At 30.9% G+C, this 20,825-nt stretch overlaps 1 protein-coding gene across 1 annotated transcript in view; it reads left to right on the top strand.

Annotated features, from left to right (window-relative positions):
- Positions 1-1,509: 1,509 nt before the first annotated feature.
- The window catches only part of LOC118190696 (acid phosphatase type 7-like), a 163,174-nt gene continuing 143,858 nt past the window's right edge, over positions 1,510-20,825 (top strand). Inside the window, exon 1 of the mRNA XM_035361451.2 lies at positions 1,510-1,747. Within this exon, the coding sequence (XP_035217342.1) occupies positions 1,633-1,747 (115 nt within the window). The 5' untranslated portion in view covers positions 1,510-1,632. The remainder of the gene's footprint in view (positions 1,748-20,825) is intronic.

Genomic DNA, 20,825 nt, shown 5'->3' with positions numbered 1-20,825 from the left:
AAGCATCACGTTCTTCACGCTAACACCATATACAATTCAACAGCACAATCACAACATTTTTAAAAGCAGAATGGCAACATATATTTAGAGTTTCCAATACACTGATAAAAGTTGACATACATGTATCTTTTTTTTTTTCAATCTTTGCTCAATGTATAATACTAATGTCCAGTTTTCTTAATAAGATGACTTACAAGCGTTTTCTTGTCTTTTTATTATGTTGCAAACATGCAAAAAGCAAGCAGCAAAATTAAAAAATACTAAAAAACAGCATAACTTCAGAATTCCTGATAGAGTGTTAGGGAGTTGTCCTACAATTTTTTTATATTCCCTGTATTATTTCTTTAAAAACTAACTTCAAGCCAGGCTATCCGCCTAAAATAGTAATCATAAAAATAAATATAAAAAAAGGATATAATAATAGCTTAAATGAGTTTAGCTGGTATCATTTGATAAAAAATATTAATTGCTTGTAATTACACATCTCATGATTTCAATACATCTTTAATATTTAACTCAATCACATTAAAACAGAAAAATATTCTTAAGAACTGTGTTTATTGCTTTTAAATCACTTAGCTTATTACTCAGAAACTTGAAAAAATTTGAAAGTATTTTAGCCTTTACCGAATGGCAACAAGCTAAGATATACAACAAGCGAAGATATGTGAAAGATAAAAGTATTTCATTTCCGGTCGCGGCAAAACACACAAGAAATGAGTTTTGAGTTTCGAGACTAATAGCACATCTGATGCTAAAAACAAAATAGGGAAGAGGAGAAAGAAAAAGGAAACTTTGAAGTGCACCTCTAATATACTAATAAAATTTGGTATCAATGGCGTAGTTTATTTCTCATTACATCTAATTGTTTATCGATGAAATGACTTCCTATAAAAATAAATAAAGTTGATTTCCATTTAAAAAAATTTTGCTGCGTTAAGTAAAGCAATTAGAAAATAATTATTCAGCTGTTTGAAAGTTTAAAAAAGAAAGCAAAAGAAATTTGGCTTAATTTTAATTGATTTTCTTACAACATCAAAATTAAGGTTTTCTTATAATGGTAAGACATTTAAAACAAAACAAAATGAATACGAAAATAACATTAAAAAGTAAAAAACAAAATAAATTCATAACATTATTTAAATCAATATACCCGCATGCTTATCTAAACAAACAACTTAAAATGAATGTAACCTTCAACCAGGTTCAGAGATATTCAGGATCAATAGCATGATGTTCTTCAATAAATAATAAATAAAAATAAATAAAAAAAGCATGCAACCATTATTTAGTCTTTGAATTGTATTCCTTGCAACATGAATAACTTTCAAACATCTAGGCCTGGGTCATACTGAGCAAATGAGACATAAATTAAACTGATCATTACCATTAAAACAGAAAATATCTAATTAAAGCTGGGGAAGAAAGGTCCACCCCCAACTAAAAACCGGTCACACCACGTGACTTCATTTGTAAATAAAAACGAGGGCACTAGAAAGAGCGCCTCAATCGCAGCTGCCGTGCTCGCAGGTAATAGAGGAAGAAGTAGCAGACGATAGACACTTTGTTTTTGTTTCCGTTTGCGAGTGGCCGGCATAGAGAAGAGTGGAAAAAAAGAAAGCACTTTGGAAAATGAAGTCGAAATTCTTGAGTTGTTGGTTACTGGGGTTGTTGTTCTATTTTTGGTGTCCTGACCTTTGTGATGCAGAGCCTGCCATACCAGAACAGGTTCATATATCTTTAGGAGGTAAGTTTAAACGAGCATGTGTATATATATAGATTTTCTGAAACCTGTTGATGATTACCTACGATCAATTAAGCGAATGCGATACAGCGAAGATAGCAGTTATGATTTTGTAAATATTGTTTATTTTTTTATCGTCCCGCTTAAAGCTGTAAAAGTGAACTGAAAGCGACTGTATTTCGTGCTAGTTATTTTTACTGTTGTTAAAATTCCACTATCATATTTCTTCAGTAAAAATTTTATTTTTCTAAAAATGTAATATTATCGTATAAAATCCGTCTGTGGATTTAACTTTATACAGTTGTTTTAATTGTTTTCTCTTCTTTGCAAAATTCCAATTAAAAAATTTCAGATATTTTAGTAGCTAAGTACATTTATGCATCAGTTATAATCTTCGATTAAAAAGATTCCTGATCTACGTCATTGATTTAAACAAATTCTATAACTTTCATAGACTTGATAAGGGAAAATAATCAGTTAAAATTCACTGTTTCAGGGTTTCGACAATTTCACATCACTTAAAACTATTCACTTTATTTTTAATTATGTATATCTTACTAGTTAAAAAGAATTCAGTTAAAAATCACTGTTTCAGGGTTTCGACAATTTCTCATCACTTAAAATAAAACTATTGTTTGCACTTTATTTTTAATTAGATATATCTTACTAGTAAACGCCACTTTAGAAATGTACCAAATAACTTATTTTGTGACCGTTATTTAATGCTGGAATTTTCAAAATTGTATTTTTTCATTTTTCCTTTCTATTAAGCGATATTCGGTTTACATAAAATACAAGCATTATCTTGTATATTCTTGGTACAAGAGTTTTCTTTAAGTTATGTTGATGATATAACGTGTATTTACTCTCTCATTAGTTATTAAACGTCATGAAATTTATTAAACGGAGTAATATCATAAAGGCTTAATTTTCTTTTATTTTGTAAGAAAATAGGAAAAAATGTGTCATTTTTTTAAATATCGTACATAAATTTATTGAAAACGTCTTGAAAAAAAAACTAGTTTTAAAATAAAATGACTGATATCTATTTTTTAACAAAAAGTAGACTCATCTTATTTTAGTATCAGTGTGTGTTGAAAGCAATAACAATTTATAATTAGTATTGCTGCAGCCGTCATAAACTGCATTTATTCATAAACGTCATCAAGTCGTCATAAACGGCGAAGAGAAATAAATAAATAAAGTAATAATAGGTGGTATGCGCTAATCAAAAGGTAGAGAACCGCTGGTTTAGATTTTAACGTTGTACCGGAGGGATTGTTAAGGTTTTTTAAGTTCTCGCTGAGCTCGAAGTGTATCAATCTGCTTTGAACCGACTTCAGCTAAAATAACATTTTTTTTGTCTTTTTATCTTTATTCATGAAAGATAATTTTCTTTGCACTTTCGCCACATGCAGCTCAGCAGCAAAATCGCTAAATATTTAAAAGCAGCATATGTTTAGAATTCTTGATGTAGGAATTCTAAATCAATATTTACTTGTGCCTTTAATTTTTTTATTAACGGCACAATCCTATTAACTAAGAATAGCGTATTAACTTGTGCCGTTAATTTTTTTTCCTGTTCATCACATGTGTGTAGTTATCTGAATAAGATAATATAAACAACTTTTTTTTGTTTTTTACCATTGATGTTTTGTCATTTTAACTTAATTTATCAATCATAACTTTCTTAGCTCTTACGTGACATAACATTCAACAGCATAATCATAAAAATTTAAAAACAAGCATATTTTTAAAATTTAGAGTAGAGTGTCAAGTGCTGCCATTATTTTTTTAAAATTCGCTAAATTATTTCTTTAAAATAATACATGGAGGTAACATTTGATGGCAACATTCTTAAATGCTACGGACAAAGAGGTGAGGATCAAGACTATTTAAGTAATAATTAATAATCAAGATTAAATAAAATATAATATGGTAAATAAAAATATTCATAAATTAATATAAATTAATGATCTTTAAAAAATGATGAAATTACATTACACTAATGCATCTAAAAGTGAAATATAATAATAATAATAATAGTAATAATAATGAAAAATCTGAAAGGTTTCAGATTTTAAATTACGTCCAAAGGTGGCGTTTTTTTTAGCATTTTCTGTGTTACCTTTACTTATTAAATATCATGTTCTTCGCACTTAAACCATAAAATTAAGTTCAAGAGCAATATCGCAAAATAATTTTAAACTGAACATATCTTTAGAATTTCCGATATACAGTCTCGAGAGCTGGAGATAAAAAAAAGTTTTTTCTGTACAACATTGCCATTGCTCGCTTCGAAATCCTGGAGTTTGTTAATCAAAAATTTGTTAAAGGTTTGCAAAATATGAAATTGATAATAAAATAAATTTCAAATTTGGGCTTCCAGATACCTATATTCGCAGGAGAATTAAGTCATTCAAAATTTGATGGCTCTAGGTACCCTTGTTTTATCACATTCATGCAGATTCCCCATTACTTAATTTCTTTAAATATAATACAGGGCGATAATATTTAGTGGCAAAAATTTGAAAAGTGAACAACGCTTGTAGTGAATCATCGCAAAATGCCAAAAGGAAATTAATAATCCTTCTGGGTAAATTGTATCTTTGAACTAATAATAATAATAATAATGATAAAGGTAACTCAAATATAGATAACAGGGAATGGTACAGCGATGGGTAAATAAACGTTTTGAATAGTATTCTTCGGATGAGATAAAACTCTTTCTTATTTTCGCTCTTTCAATTCATTCAAAACTTTCTTGACCGGCTTCGAAGAGTCTATAAGTATTCATCTTCCTGAACAGATGACATTGCGAAATGAAGGATGCATTCCACAGGTGCTTGAGTTTTTCCGCGTATTTTGCGTTTTTGATGGTAAGTGAGGGCAAATACATTCGGTATTTGATATCAGTATCAATTGCTAAACCGGTAAAAATATATTTACGGGTGCTCCTTGGTGAAAGTTGGCGATTTTTGGCGGTACAGGGATACCGAATTTGTGCAGTCCTTTGACTTATTATTTTGGCTTTGTGAAGCCAAAAATCGCCGCTACGCAAAGAAAAAATAACTAGTCAAAGAACTGCACAAGGTTGGTATCCATGTACATATCGACCTATTTTCACTTGGGAAAAAAAAAAAAAAAAAAAAAAAAAAAAAAAATCAGAGAATTACACTAATTTGGCATTGCGCACTATCTTGAGTTTATCCAAGTACACATCGACCTATTTCACTTAAAAAACACCAGAGAATTGCAAAAATTTGGCATTGCGCACTCCCTTGACTTTGTCCATGTACACATCGATCTGTTTTCACTTAAAAAGTCAAAGGAGCACTCAGTTCTACAGTACAGCCAAACAAAAAACACGTAATCTCAATAAACTACATTTTAAATCAAACAATAAAATAACATAAAAAAGGAAATTCATCTTACCAACTACCTAAAGGAAATATCCATTTACTTTATTTAGAAATTTCTACGTCTTCAGTATGCGGCACACAAAATTCCTTAACAGCATCCAAAACCTTCCTAAAATTATCTGAACTAAAATCCGTATATCGGCGTCACCTCATAAATTCACAAAAAGAAGATTTAAAAATATCCTCCGTAGTGGCGGTAGCCTCCGTTCAACCATACGAATTTCCTTCCTACAAACAGGACGCTTATAATGGCTACTAAGTAAACCTTCATTTACACACCATTGAATTAATGCTCTTTTCGCCTTTCGTTCTTAATCGCACAAAAACTTCAGATTAATCTTACCACATTCAGCCATTCTACCGTCTAAACCACAAAACAAGCAATGTATTTCCTAATCAACACACACAAGCACTTACAAATTTTTCCCATCATTCAAAATTTACAGCAACCACGCAACCGATTATGTCATAATAGGGTTTCCATGACATTCAACTACTCAGGTTACCATAAATGAATCAACAACTTGGCGATAAACGAAACAACAACTTAGCAATAATACAAAGGGCACCCTTCAATCTACTTTAACCAAAGAAATTATTGCTAAAAGAGAACTGCTAAAAGAAATGTTGCGTTAGTAACAGTTAGTTTTCTGTTTGTACTGCGAATTAGTTACATAGCAAAGTACTGTAACTCATTTGCCTGAGTCTCAGAAGTTCTCTGTCAGGAATTCAAATTTCACTCAAAAGCTGATATGGCTCTAGTGTAGAATTGGGTGCCCTTTCGATTGGCGACAAATTTTGTTCACTTTTGGCGATGAAACCCCATTTTTTGTTACCACGGCAGTTTTAACTTTAGATTTCTGATGTCTTTTTTAAGTGAAAATAGATCGATGTGTACATGGGCAAAGTCCGCAATGCCGAGATTGTGGAATTCTCTGATGTTTTTTAAGTAAAAACGATCTTGGCGTCAGAAAAGAATCGCGAAAAAACAAGGCGCACCTTATTGTAAACTTTTACCGTTAAGATATATCGGAGCAGGACTTCGGATGGTACCGGCTGAATTTAAGCACTTTTGTTTCCAACTCGATTATTTATTTATATGCGTATTGGCAACAGTAGTGTGAGTTAGAATTTCAATCAATAAATTTGTTTCTTGGGTTTAATAAAAAAACTAAAAGATCTGGAACAGCTCTTTAATTAATATTTGTTCCAGTTTTCTGCTTTTACCATTTCTGTTTTAAAATATCGTAAATTTGATTTTAAGAATAATATCGTTAATGTAAATCAATCATTAATTCAAACAGTTATTAAATTTTCCAAAAAATTTAAAATCTGAAAGGGTTCGGATTTTTAAGTTCATCCAAAAGGGCTCTCATAAAGTTTAAGATGGTTTATCAGTAGAGATTATCAACCGAGATGGCCTAGGTGGGATAGCGAAACATTTCATAGGATATTACACAAATATACATTTAGACTAACATGGAAACGTTATATATCTTCTGCATATTTAAAAAGTGAGAAAATATGGAATATAACTATGTAAAAATATTTAATGTTTCTAATTAGATATAGTATTAAGTCAATCAGATTTAAAAGTAAAAAAAAATATTTTTAACAACTATACTTATTGCTTTTAAATAGTTTAGTTTATTAATTAATTACTGACGGATTAAATGGGAAAAAATAAAAATAATATATTATGTTTTTCCGAATGGCAACAGTCTCAAACGAAAAGTGAAACAACGCATTTACAGTCAACCATTCAAAATCGCATTTGAAGACTACTAATGCTTTTGCGCTAATGATGAAATAATATATTATGTTTTTCCGAATGGCAACAGTCTCGAACGAAAAGTGAAACAACGCATTTACAGTCAACCGTTCAAAATCGCATTTGAAGAGTACTAATACTTTTGCGCTAATGATAAAATAATATATTTTGTTTTTCCGAATGGCAACAGTCTCGAACGAAAAGTGAAACAACGCATTTACAGTCAACCATTCAAAATCGCATTTGAAGACTACTAATGCTTTTGCGCTAATGATGAAAATAACGAAGTGTATGCATGAAAGATTTTGGGAAAAAACTTACAACTGTTATTTAATTGAATGAAATTCCATTTAAATTTGTTTGAATGATTGATCAGTATGTTGATAACTGCATGGCGATTTCTTTATATGTAGAAATAACTTTCATAGTTACACGTCGGAATCTTTCATATAATTTTGTTTCAGACCATTATTTGAAGCAGTCTGAATCTTTATAGCTTATTACAGTGAATAAGATTATTTTTCGGTCTGATTTTATAAAAGATAATTGCAATTACTGCATTTTAACATAATTGCATAAATGCAATTGCATTTGGAAATATAATTTAAAGCTGTGAAAATTTTTGTCATGCTTATGAATAAAGATTCATTTTAATTTAGGATACACTGAAAGGGCCAAAATCAAAACTACGTCACCAAGTTTTAAAAACTTGTTTTCGTTATTATAAAACTTAAAGCAAGTATTATGCTTAAAAGTACAATAACTAAAATTTGAATCATCGTAATATTTTTCGAATTAAACCTGGTCACAAATTTTGAAAAATTTGTTAGTAAAATTCACTGATACATATTTTACTTTTTCATTAATATTAAGGAGACATATTTTATGAAAATTTGTCACTTGTAAGAAATCCGACATAGTTAGCACTAGTCTCAAAAATGCCTTCTCTTTTGCCATCATGTGCTTTCTTTATTTCACAGTGTGAAAGGTATTTAATTTTAATTAACCACATATTATGATTTTAAGCCTCTAGTATAACTCCTTTCTCTGTTTCCCACCAGAATACAAATTAGGTTTTTGTGTATTTAAACTGAGAGTTTTGAATGCTTAGATGACAGCTTCCGGCAGCTGCGTCTTGTTATTACTTCCTGTCGCCATTTTTGCCTAAAACTGTATTCCGGCTTTAGCGTCTTGCTAGCCGACGTTTTAAAATGCGCGCTGGTAATTAATTACCTGAGCCAGCTTAAGTAACCTATTTTATCTGTAGTTTTAAACTACGTTAGCTATGTTTAAATTTAACCCTCTTTTATGTTCATTTAAATACCCACGACTAGTGGAAGTTTCGTCTGCAGCACAACTGGTGCCTCTTCTGTTCAATGTAAGACTAAACAGATTATTTTTCACCTTCTTCAGTATTTTGTGAGCTGTTTAAGATGTAGCAATAATTCGTTACCAGTCTGATAAGGTCTGGAAGATTTTAGCTACCAGATATAACGTAAGCCTAGAAGTGAAACGAAGAAATGACAAATTCTAAACAAAGTAAGCTATTCCACGGGGGAAAAAATGTCTGAAAAACTTTCAAATGAGCATTTTTTACGTTTCCAAACACATTTAACGTTTCGAGAGCATTCGAGCTAACGCCACTTTGTGCTAAAAATATTTAAAAACGACATATCTTTAAACTTTCGGATAGACAGTCTCGCGCGCTGGAGATAAAAAAATGTTTTATTCCCTTCAGTGTTTCCACTGTTTGCTTTTAATCTGTTGAGTTGTTTAATAAAAAATTAGTTAAAAATTTTACAAAATATGAAATAGACAACAAAACAAATTGCAAATTCGCGCTTCCCAGTGCTCTTCGGGTGCAGGACTATGTTAATCAAAATTTGATGACCCTAGGTACCGCGAGAAACATACATAGATTCGTGTACATTCTTCATTATTTAGTTTCTTTAAACATAAAACAGGGCGATAATATTGGTGGCAACAAGTTGAAAAGCGGTTCGGACATTTAAAATGATTTGACTCAAAATGCCGTTTTGAGACAAACAGGCATTCTAGGCTAAGAAACCAGGAATTATAGTAGAGTAGCTTCAGAAACCAGGAATTACAATAGAGTAACTTAAATTTGTAATTTAAAAATAACATTCGAGTTGAGTCCCATGCACGCGTCAGTGAGTGTTTGAAGACAGTATAATGCCACTCGCCCGAGGTCAGAGCTTTGTGTTTAGCATACTGTTATTAATTGAGAAGAATGTAGCGGAAGTAATTGGTATATTATTACATACTTTTTTTTTTGAATTAAACTGTCTCAATATTTTTGATTTTTTATGTAGAGCATACATGGCACTTAAAACTCGTAATGACAACTTAAATGAAGACATGTAGGGTTTCTGTTGTAACTGGGAGCTAGAGTTACAGCCCTGCAGACTCTGCTAGACAGATAGCGATTTATCGCTACGTCTTAAGCAACTCGTAAAATACAGAAGGTTTAAATAACTTTTTATTTAAGTTTCAAACTGAGCATAAAGGCAAACTCCTACGAATCCACCGTTGATGGATATGCAACTTTACGTAACAGGTAATTAAATTCAAACTTTTTTCAATGCATATTGTGATGAATTGTCTTTTATGTGTGATCTAGGACTACCCATAAAACAGAATAAGCGGGCTCATATATTTTGTAAGCGCGCATTTAAAACATCGGCTAGAGAGAATGCTAAAGCCGGAATACCACTTTTAAACAAAGCTGGCAAAAGAATGCTAACACCAAGACGTGTAAACGTTTATATATGATAATTAATGAACTGAAAGGGGAAAATAATTTTACGTAGACTAATGGGAATAACAAATAGATAAATCGATTCTAGTATTTACAGAATTCATCTACAATTTTATATCACGAATAGTAAAAGCGTGGGCCGCCCATGATAAATTAAATTAAAATATCTCATGTGTACACAGCATGATTTCCTTATACGATCTGTTAAATTATACACAGTTTTTGCTGCACTTCGTTTAAACTTATTTCCTCGAATTATTCTAATTTAATTAACCGATCTCTCGAGGCAAGTTGAAAATGATATAAAGAATTGCAGATTTTTACTTCCTTGTAAAGTAAAAAGGAAGTATTGTAATCGCGAAAAGTTTCAGGCAGCATATTTCAACGAAAATATCCATTTTGACCGCTATCGAATGCAATTTAACGATGTTTTTTGTGTGATACTTGTACGTAAGGACAGAATAAAATACTCTTTTCCTTCAAAAAAATTATAAAACTGCTTTAAAATTAATTCTGAAGAGAATTTTTCGTGGCGTACGAACGTATCTCGCATAACTCAAAAACGAGTACCCTCAGAACGTTGAAATTTTGTATATAGGACTGCTATAACATGTAGATGTGCACCTCGTATTTTGGTTGAAATCGGCCGCACCAAACGTATATAAATATATTTATATATATATATCCACTCTGTTACCCGGCTCAGTGATCTCAGTTTCTTTACTCTTATATGTTTGTAAATTGTACATTTTTTTCTTTAAAAATGATTGAATTATATTGTTTTTATCTTCCGGTTAAAGATTTTATGCCTTTAGTAAATCTGTGTGCAATATTTTTAGAATTATCAGTAATTTTAAAGTTGTTTAATTGCCGCTAAGCCTGTTTTTAATGGCGGCCATTGATGTTTACATTCGAAACAGGAGACTAGTGGATTTGTTGCCAGAGAAACTTAGCTTCGCAACAACAAAGATAACGCCTTCATTTATTATTGCCAATTAAATCATGCTTAATACTTTCTGGAATTTTTTCGAGGAAATAAGCGTTTGAGATTACTTTATATAGATATTTTGAGTTTTTATGTATTTTTGCCTTCTCGCGAAGTAAGAACTGAATTAATTAAATGAGAAATACTCAATCATCTGTGAAAAACTGTTTGTTTTGTTTTATTTGCTTAATTTCTTTTATACATAGTTCTAGCTTTATTATAGTATTTGAATAGAACATGTGGCAACGATTAGATGATTCTTTAAATGATATAAATTTTGTGCATTCTGAGTTATAATATGAATGAAATATAATAAATACTGTTAAGTAAACCTAGCGCCAGAGTGTTGCTATGGTAAACAAAGTGAATTTTAAAGAATGCATTTATTCTATTGTGGTTTATGCCTTTGTCGGCGAAGTAGGTTTAATTGAATCTAATAAGTTTAAATAAAATGAAAAAAAAAATGCGTATAATTTAATATTCCGTACAAGGAAGTCATGTGGTGTACACATCAGATTTTTTAAATTAAATAGGCCTGTCAATTTTTGTACAGGAGACAGATTTCTTCAAAAAAAAAGTTTATTTCATAATGAGTATAAAACTTCCCTAAATGTAAGTATAGGAACCGGGAGGCCGCATTAAAATTTAGATTTCGCTATTTTAGAAGCTCTCTCAACTAAAAAATCAAAACCTGCAGATTAAATATACACAAAGCTAATCTGCATTTTGGTGAAAAATACGGAAAAGAGAAGTTACAATAAAGATTTAAATAATAATAACTAGTAATAACTTAAATAATAATAAAAAAGAAAATCTGAAATGTTTTAGATTTTAAATTACGTCCAAAGGGATGTTTCATAAACTTTTTTTGTGCTACCTTTATTTATTAAATATCATGTTCTTCGCACTTAAACCATAAAATTCAGTTTAAGAGCAATATCGCAAAATAATGTTAAAACGGAGCATATCTTTAGAATTTCCGATACACAGTCTCTCGCGCTGGAGATAAAAATGTTTTTTTTGTACAACGTTGCCATTGCTCGCTCTGAAATCCTTGTGTTTGTTAAAGTTTTACAAAAATTCGCTAATGTTTTACAAAATATGAAATCGATAATAAAACAAATTCTAAATTTTAAATTTGGGCTTCCAGATGCCCATATTCGCAGTAGGATTACGTCATTCAAAATTGGATAGCTCTAGGTACCGTTGTTTTATCAGAATGTGAGAAACATACATACGTTTATGCAGACTCTTCATTATTTAATTTCTTCAAATATAATACAGGGCTATAATATTTGGTGGCAACAATTCGAAAAGTGAAACGGACTTTCAGAGTGATTTGACGCAAAATCGCAAAACGAAAACAATAGTCCCTCAGGGACAAAGCCTTTTTGGACTAATAATAACTTTAATATAAGGTTTTTTTCCCCTTAGACTAAGAAATGTAGACTTTAATATAAACTATAAATATAAACTTTAATATAATGTTAGTTTTTAAAAAAATTCTTCACTATTTTCTATTCTTTTATTTTAAATTTTATTATGTAAAGAATAGGGTTTATATAAAATGGAAATCAGATTTATGACTTTTTTTTAAAAGCTTATACATACATTTAAACTTAAGTTATTAAACAGAAAAATGTAGATTCCAGTTTTGGTTTAAAAGTTTGACCTGTAACACCCATATTTCCCCCTACATCTCGACTCTGGGAAAAGATCGTTTACCAAAATATGTCTACTTTTGGTTACAGGCATTTGCTTCCCACGCAGTTAAGGTAATGCATTAGCATAAAAGAAGTGTCGCAAATCCAGTTTCGAGGCTCCTTTTGGGATATTTCTTCTTGCTCTAAGCGAAGTTCAGAATTCCTAATATTTGGTTTTTTTTAATGTATTAAAGCTAAATCAGACAATCATTCAACTCTTTTATCTACTATATGATTTCCAAAACTACATGTCAATATTTTCACGCATGTCTCAAATAAACTACATGAAATGAAATTTCATCTCATGATCTTTGAGTCTACATGCAAGGGAAAAAATGCAATTTTAAAGAAATGTATTTCTATACAATAAGCTTTCATTTAAAATTAATATGATAATTAATGCACTGAAAGGGAAAAATAATGGACTGAAAGGGGAAAAATTATTTTACATAGGCTAATGGGAATAACAAAAAGATCAAATAATTGTAATATTTAAGTTCATCTACAATTTTATATCACGATTAGTAAAAGCGTGGGCTGCCCACGATGAATTAAAATATCTCATGTGTACACAGCATGATTTCCTTATACGGGTTATTAAATTATACACAGTTTTTGTTGCACTTCGTTTAAACTTATTTCCTGGAATTATTCTAACTTAATTAACCGATTCCTCGAGGCAAGTTGAAAATGACATCAAAAATTGCAGATTTTAAAAATTAAATAGGCCTGTCAATTTTTGTACAGGAGTCAGATTTCTTCAAAATTTTGTTTTCTTAACGAATATAAAACTTCCCCAAATATTAGTATAGGAGATAGGAGACCGCATTAAAATTTAGATTTCGATATTTATGCAAAATTAATATCCTTTAAAATGTGCCAAAATACGATTTTTGTTCGTCATTTAAAGCAGTTCTGTAACTTGAAGTATATGATAACGAACAACGATTGCAAAAATAAATGCCGGGTAAAGATTTTTCAGCTGGCTAAGCGGGTATATGTAAATACGTTTGGTATTGCAGATTACTATAAAAAAGGGAGGTGCATAACTAGATGTTATACCAGTTCTATAAACAAAACTTTAAACTTCTATGGTTAGTCTTTTTTTAATAATGCAAGATACATACGTATAGACGTCACACAAACACAAAAATCGTCCAAATGGTTTCAGAAATGGTGAAAATGGTAATTTCTGTTGAAATATGATACCCGAAGTTTTTCGCGATTACAATACTGTATTTACTTTCTACAAGAAATTAAAAAGATTAAATAAAATGACTTATAAATTTGACAATGCAATTAAACTAATAGAAAATTAAAAAAAAATAATGGCTTGTACATTTGATTGTGCAATTAAATGAATGGATTTCGTTATTAGGTGCCTCATGCTTTTCTGATTTCGGATATAAAATTGTAGTTGAATTCTGTAAATAGAATTATTTTATCTTTTATTCACATTAAGCTATATAAATTATTTTTCTCTTTTAGTGCATTAACTATCATATCCACGGTCTAAAAATCTTTTTTCTTTTAACTGTATTTTTTTTTAAAGTTTCAATTATACTTATCAACGATCAAATTTTTAGTCATTATTAAAACACAAGCAGTAATTAAAAGACAGTTATGAAGTTTGTCGAACTGGATATATTAACAATGTTGCGACGAGCATTTTACTTTTAGCTAAAATAAAAGACTAATATCATCAGTTCTTTACTATGTGGCGAACTCAAAAGCAATTTTCCCGCGAGAAATGGGTTTTTCCCTATCGTCTGCTTCAGATTGCAACACGTATTTTAAAAAAGATATAGAAAATCGCTCAATTAATATTTTTTTTAAATCATTCTTATTTTAAAAGAGAGAAAAAAGCTTGTCTTATATTCTGTGAAAATTTCAAAACTTTAAACCCGGTTCATTTTTAGTTGCCGAAATTTCAAAATCATAAGCATCAAATTGTCTAAAAACTGGAGCGATTTTCAAAACAAAACAAAATTTCATTCAAAATTTCAAAACAAAACAAAAATTCAAACATAACAAAATTTCATTCACAGTGAAACACTTAAAAAAACTCTGAAAGGTTTCAGATTTTAAATTGCGTCCAAAGGGGCGTTTTTTTAACATTTTTTGTGTTACCTTTATTTATTAAATATCATGTTCTTCGCACTTAAACCATAAAATTCAGTTCAAGAGCAATATCGCAAAATAATTTTAAATTGAGCATATCTTTAGAATTTCAGATACACAATCTTGCGCGCTGGAGATAAAAAGTTTTTTTTTTTTTTTTTTTTCCCGTACAGTGTTGCCACTGCTCGCTTTGAAATCGTTGAGTTTGTTAACCAAAAATTCGTTAAAGTTTTACAAAATATGAAATCGATAATGAAACAAATTCCAAATTTGGGCTTCCAGATGCCCATATTCGAGTGGAGGACTACGTTATTCAAACTCTGATGTCTCTAGATATCGCTGTTTTTTCATAGTGCGAGAAACATACGTATATATACATTTATGTAGATTCTTCATTACTTAATTTCTTTAAATATAATACAGGGCGATAATATTTGCAGACAACAATTTGAAAAGTGAAACAACGCTTATAGTGAATCAATGCAAAATGCCCAAACGAAATTAATAGTCCTTCTGGGCAAATTGCCCCTTTGGACTAATAATAACTAAATCAGAAGAGTAAATAAGAGCTTATAAAAACATGAGCATTGTAAGCGAAAATATACAAACGCCAAATCTTTACAGATTATGCATTTCTCCAAGCACCGATGTTTTTGTTAGATAAGTAGATGCGAATTAAAGCATCTTGATAATATGAATTCAGCTTGCATAAATAGCTTAGTTTGAAAGAAATTATTTCATTCTCTCGCACTTGCTTTTGTGGTGTAAGTGATTAATAAAATTAGCAAAGCAAGAACTATGTGTTTGGTGTAATTTTAGCCAATCGATTTCGAGGGCAACCAGGTACAGCTACCTCTTCGTCAGGAGCAATGAAATCTACACGACTGGAAAGTAGCAAACGCAGAGATCGTATTTTCTACGGCAGGAAAGCGAACAAGAAGGCAGCGCCATCTATCAGCAAAATAGTAATGAAATAGAAAAAAATAAGTTAATAGAATTTTTAAAAGGGTTAGGAAGGACTGGATTAGACTTAAAAGTCATTAACTAAACAAGATATTTCGAGAACAAGATATTCGGTTTCGAGGGCCGTAAAAAATCGCCAAACTATTGTTGATGCCGATGCTGCCAAAAATAATTGCCAAAAATAATTGCCCTAATAATTGCGACAAGAAACGAAATATAATAGTAAATAACTATCTTAGATTGATGTTTTAATTTAGATGAAAGGTTAATTTCATATAATACTTTTTTATTATTAAATTTATATGAAAAAGGCTAAACATGACGGAATGGAAGCATAAGAGTAAATAACTATTTCAGATCATTATTATAATTTATATAAAAATTGCTAAGCATAACTGAATAGATGCCTGCACCGCTATTTCGCTACCGACTTATTGCTAAAGCATAATTTCATCTCGTTGGTTGTTCAAACGTAATTTTCTATAGTGAATGATGCCTTTTCTTTAAAAATATTCTCGGTAAAGTGCAGAATCGCTCACTTATTTGTTTGCCGCTTTTTACGAAGGTAAAAACAATTGGATTTTTGAGAATTTTCTTTTACGTTTTAAGTGAAAATAGGTCGATGTGTACATAGATAAAGCCGAGGATGTGCGCAGTGCCATTTTTGTGCAATTCTGGGATTTTTTTTAAAACGAAAATAGGTCTATGTGCACATGGATACCGAGTATGTGCAATTCTTAAAAACGCGTTAAACAGTGGGTGATTTTGCATTTTACTCAAAATTTTATTGCCGACTTTTCGTCATGGGCAATTCCCAAATTGTTAAATCCATAGGATATTAATAAAGGATTTAAAATCAAAAAAGGATTTAAAAATTAAACTAGTATTTCAATGGCGTCTTAAGAAATATAGAACTATATAAACTTATGCAATCCGAAATCAGCCGTCATGGTGACGAATCAGCGCGTACGCTCTAGATTTGGCGCGCTGCTAAATGGGCGCGTTTGCTAGATTTGGCGCTTTTGCGCATACATTTTCGCTGCAATTTTTTACGGTCCTCAAAACGGAATAGTACCGATTTTTTCTTTGTGAACGTGAAAGGCTTCAGGAAAATCGAATTCGCCAAGTGAAGAAGCTTTCTAAAAGGTTCTGTATTTTGAATTTCTGGGGCTTGATTCTAAGAATACTACTATTCTTATATCGTTGCTAATTGCAACTGCTTTAACTTCGGGTGACATAACTTAGCATGAGGAGGAACATTTTAATGCGTAATTTTTAAACATCAGTTATAAAAAAAAGTTTTTGTATACACTTGAAAATCACACACACACGGGAAAAAAAAACTGTATAAAATACCATATGACAATTTTTAATATTTTGTACTGCAATAAACAGTTTACTGTCTAATACGCAACGTTTCACACAGAACAAATTTTAAATGAATTTTAAGAAACCAAACTAAATGAACACAACTCTCAGAACACAGGAATAAGTTTCGTTTGTAACTAATACTGTTATTACTGATGCTTATAACGCTAAAAATGAGAAAAATCAGATTGTTTGTGGCTTTTGGTATCTATTATCCAGTCGACCGGCCAAGAAGCGCAATGTAGACCCAATTGTGGAGGAATGTGTCTTTTAGAATCCCATAGAGACAATTGGCGAGTGGCGATCGTTGCCGAGATTTCCGCCAATGGTCGTTGGGACTTTCTTAATACGTAAGTACCTGAACATTTTTTTAAAGCCAATATGTGTAAGATGATATTTCTTTATATGTCATAATCTTCTGACAAAAACTGTTCTTAAGAAACCAGTAAACCACTCATTCTCTAAATCGAATAAAGTACTAAATTAAAATGATCAACCAACGTACACTGCACACACACACACACAAAACAACAACAAAAAAATATTTCTATATCTCCCGTTCTACTGGGCTGATTGACAAAATTCAACTTGTGTTTTTCGTGTCTCGAAAGCGCGATTTAGGATATATATATATATGCAATAATAAAATTCCATAGTCAAGAATACACATAAAATTCTAACTGTATGTTCTTTTCATTTTTAATGGCGACGTTCTCTTATTTGAAAGTACGTGAAATTAAATCCACAGCCCCGCAGTCAAGTTGTTTTTCCCTACTTTTCTACACGTACAGTTATAGAATGTTCTGGAAATATTTAAAGCGAACTGGATTGGTTGACGAGGCTGACGTCATTTCTTGGAAGCTCCGCCTTTCCAGAGACTTTAAAAGGAGTCGCAAAGGAATATCGGGGGCTTTTCTTAAATGTCACGATGCAGTAAACTTCATACAAAAAGTTATTAGTAATTCTTTTTATTTACTCCGGATATCTGATTTTGTAACTGCTATTTCTCCTGAATAATAATAAATAGAGCCTGTTTTTTTTTTTTTTTATTTTTTTTTTTATTTTATTTTTTTAAACCTATCGTCTGATAATTTAAGCTACGACTAAACCTGTTACATCACATATATATAGACTTAGATATATAGTTCGCTTTATATATAGCATTTTTCTAACATGGTATTTTGATACAAAATCGGACTTTTTATGAAATGATATACCAATTTTTTTCCATATTTCCATTCTACGACTCAAATTATACCTGGATATTAAACTTTGTATTTTTTAGTGAGAAATTTATGGAGAAATTTAAAAATTTATCTTGGCGCATTTTTTTCAGTTTGCGCTGGAATACTTAGCGACCTTCTTAATTTATAGCAACATACTTTCCTTTTCTTTTTCATTGCACACTAGCGGAAAAAAGATCATCTTTCATACTTTCAAATAATTTTATCAAAGTGCGTAAACCACATTTGGCGTTATTATCGCTTATAAGAAATATGCCAAATTTCAAAACGTGCCAATATGTAAATTCACGTTTATCTTAGGAGATTTTGAATAGGAAACTCTAATTTTTTGCAGGCATGCTTAGAAATACTTGTACTTTAAGATGATGGTAAAACATTTATAGGTTGTAATACAAAAGGTTTTTCAAGAAACATAGAAAAATTATTTTAAAACACAAATTTTAAAAATAAATCATAAAAATTGGGAGAATGTTATTTTCAGGGAATCTAAATTTCAGAATGTGAAACGAAGAATCAAATGAGTTTAGTAAAAAAGAGATATTAATAAATATATACCAAATTCCATTAACACGCAAGAGCTAAAATTATGAGAGCTAATTTTTTAAAAACTACGCCTGTGATTTTTACAGACCTTGGCAGTTTAGCTTAATTTGAGTCGTAGAATCGAAATATGGAAAAACAAGTGGTATGCTATTTCAGAAAAAGTCCGATTTTGTGTCAAAATACTTATATAAAAACATTGCTATGTATAATTTAATACAATAAATAATAATAAGTTGAATTTCGTCAATCGGCCCATTGATTCACTACAAACGGCGAATCACTTTTCAAACTGTTGCCACAAAATATTATAGCCCTGCGTTATATTTAAAGAAATTAAATAATGAAAATCTGCATAAATGTATGATTATTTCACGAATTGTGTTAAAACAATGGTAAATAGAGCCATCGAATTTTGAATGACGTAATCCTCCTACGAATATGGGTATGTGGAAGACCAAATTAGAAATTTGGAATTTATTTTATGATCGATTTCCTATTTTGTAAAACTTAAACAAATTTTTGATTAACAAACTTCAAGGATTTCGAAGCGAGCCATGGCAACGTTGTACAGAATTTTTAGACCAAAGGGATTTCAGTCCCGAAGGACTATTGCTTTCGTTTTGGCATTTTGCGTCGGACTCATAAACGTCGGTTCACTTTTCAAACTGTTGCCACAAAATGTTAGAGTCCTGCATTATATTTGAAGAAATTAAATAATGAAAAATCTGCATAAATGATTGTCTATTTCTCGCATTGTGATAAAACAATGGTACATAGAGCCATCGAATTTTGAATGACGAAATCCTACTGCGAATATGGGCATCTGAAATCCCAAATTTGGAATTTGTTTTATTATAGATTTTATATTTTGTAAAACTTTAACGAATTTTTGATTTACAAACTCAATGCTTTAAAAACGAGAAATGGCAACGTTATATAGAAAAAAGTACTTTTATCTCCAGCTCGCGAGACTGTGTATATCGGAAATTCTAAAGATATGCTTAATTTAACATTATTTTGCGATATTGCTCTTGAACTGAATTTTATGGTTTAAGTGCAAAGAACATGATATTTAATAAATAAAGGTAACACTCAAAACGTTAAAAAAAACGCCCCTTTGGACGTAATTTAAAATCTGAAACATTTCAGATTTTTTTTTCTTTTTTTTTTATTTATTTTTTGTTATGATTTTTAAGATAGACGAAGAATCGTCTGTTTTTTGCACATCCAAAGTAGATCAATATATGATTAAGTGTGGTTCACAATCCTATTGAGAAGTCTGAAAGTTTCATCCATAGAAATTTTAGTCTTGCAATAGAATGTTAAATGCAATCGAGTTATGGCAATATTCAAAACTTAAATAATATTTTAGTGCATTTTCTTGCAGTGCTCAAGTTAAAGAGCGATATGTCATCGAAGCAATTTTCTTCACCATTGCATAATAAGTGTCTTTGCAAGAACCATCTTTTCATTTGTGTGTTATTCATTAAAAATAAAGAGCGACAACGATGCAGTCGATAATAGGGTCATGCGCCTGCTCCCACTGAAGTTGCCCTTTTTTGTTTTGTGTTGGATATGTGGGCGTTTAAAACAAGCAGAAATTATTGTCTGTCATTTATTTTATGTCAGATTTTTCTTATATTTAATTCCTAAAATGTCCAAAATTTATAAAAAATACCATTCCTTTTTTTCTGATGGTAATTTCATTTTTTTTATTGAAACTTAAGTATTCTAAGGACATTTAGAACACCCTGTAACAAGAGCCAAATATTCAGTGTAAATAGAGAGTGACGGATAAATGGCGATCCGGAAAAGGGAAATTCTCTCGTAGGTCTCCCAGTAGCACGATATGGTAGATTACAACACTAGCGATGTTACTTTATCTCTCCCGCGCGTATCGCCGTAGAAATAAACAAACAAATTTTACACGCTTCTTGTTCCGGTGTTGAAGGAGAATCTCACAGAGGTTTGGAGCTCTTAGCTACGCACGAGTGCCTACAACACTTTCTCTTCCTATTTGCTCCAGCACTTCCTCGGCGTGCATCCCTTTTAACCGTAACCACGAGATTTCGGCACTCAAGCTGCGAAACTTAAAAACCCGTTTACCGTGTCCTACATGGAATTTAGAAAACGAAAGTCATGATCCCACGTTCTATTTCCGATGTATGGCGCATCGGATTCT

The sequence above is a fragment of the Stegodyphus dumicola genome, chromosome 2 (genome assembly GCF_044657685.1).
Source record: "Stegodyphus dumicola isolate Sdum_Otavi_A_Nest chromosome 2, ASM4465768v1".
NCBI lineage: Eukaryota > Metazoa > Arthropoda > Arachnida > Araneae > Eresidae > Stegodyphus > Stegodyphus dumicola.
This window is presented reverse-complemented; position numbering and strand designations above follow the sequence as displayed.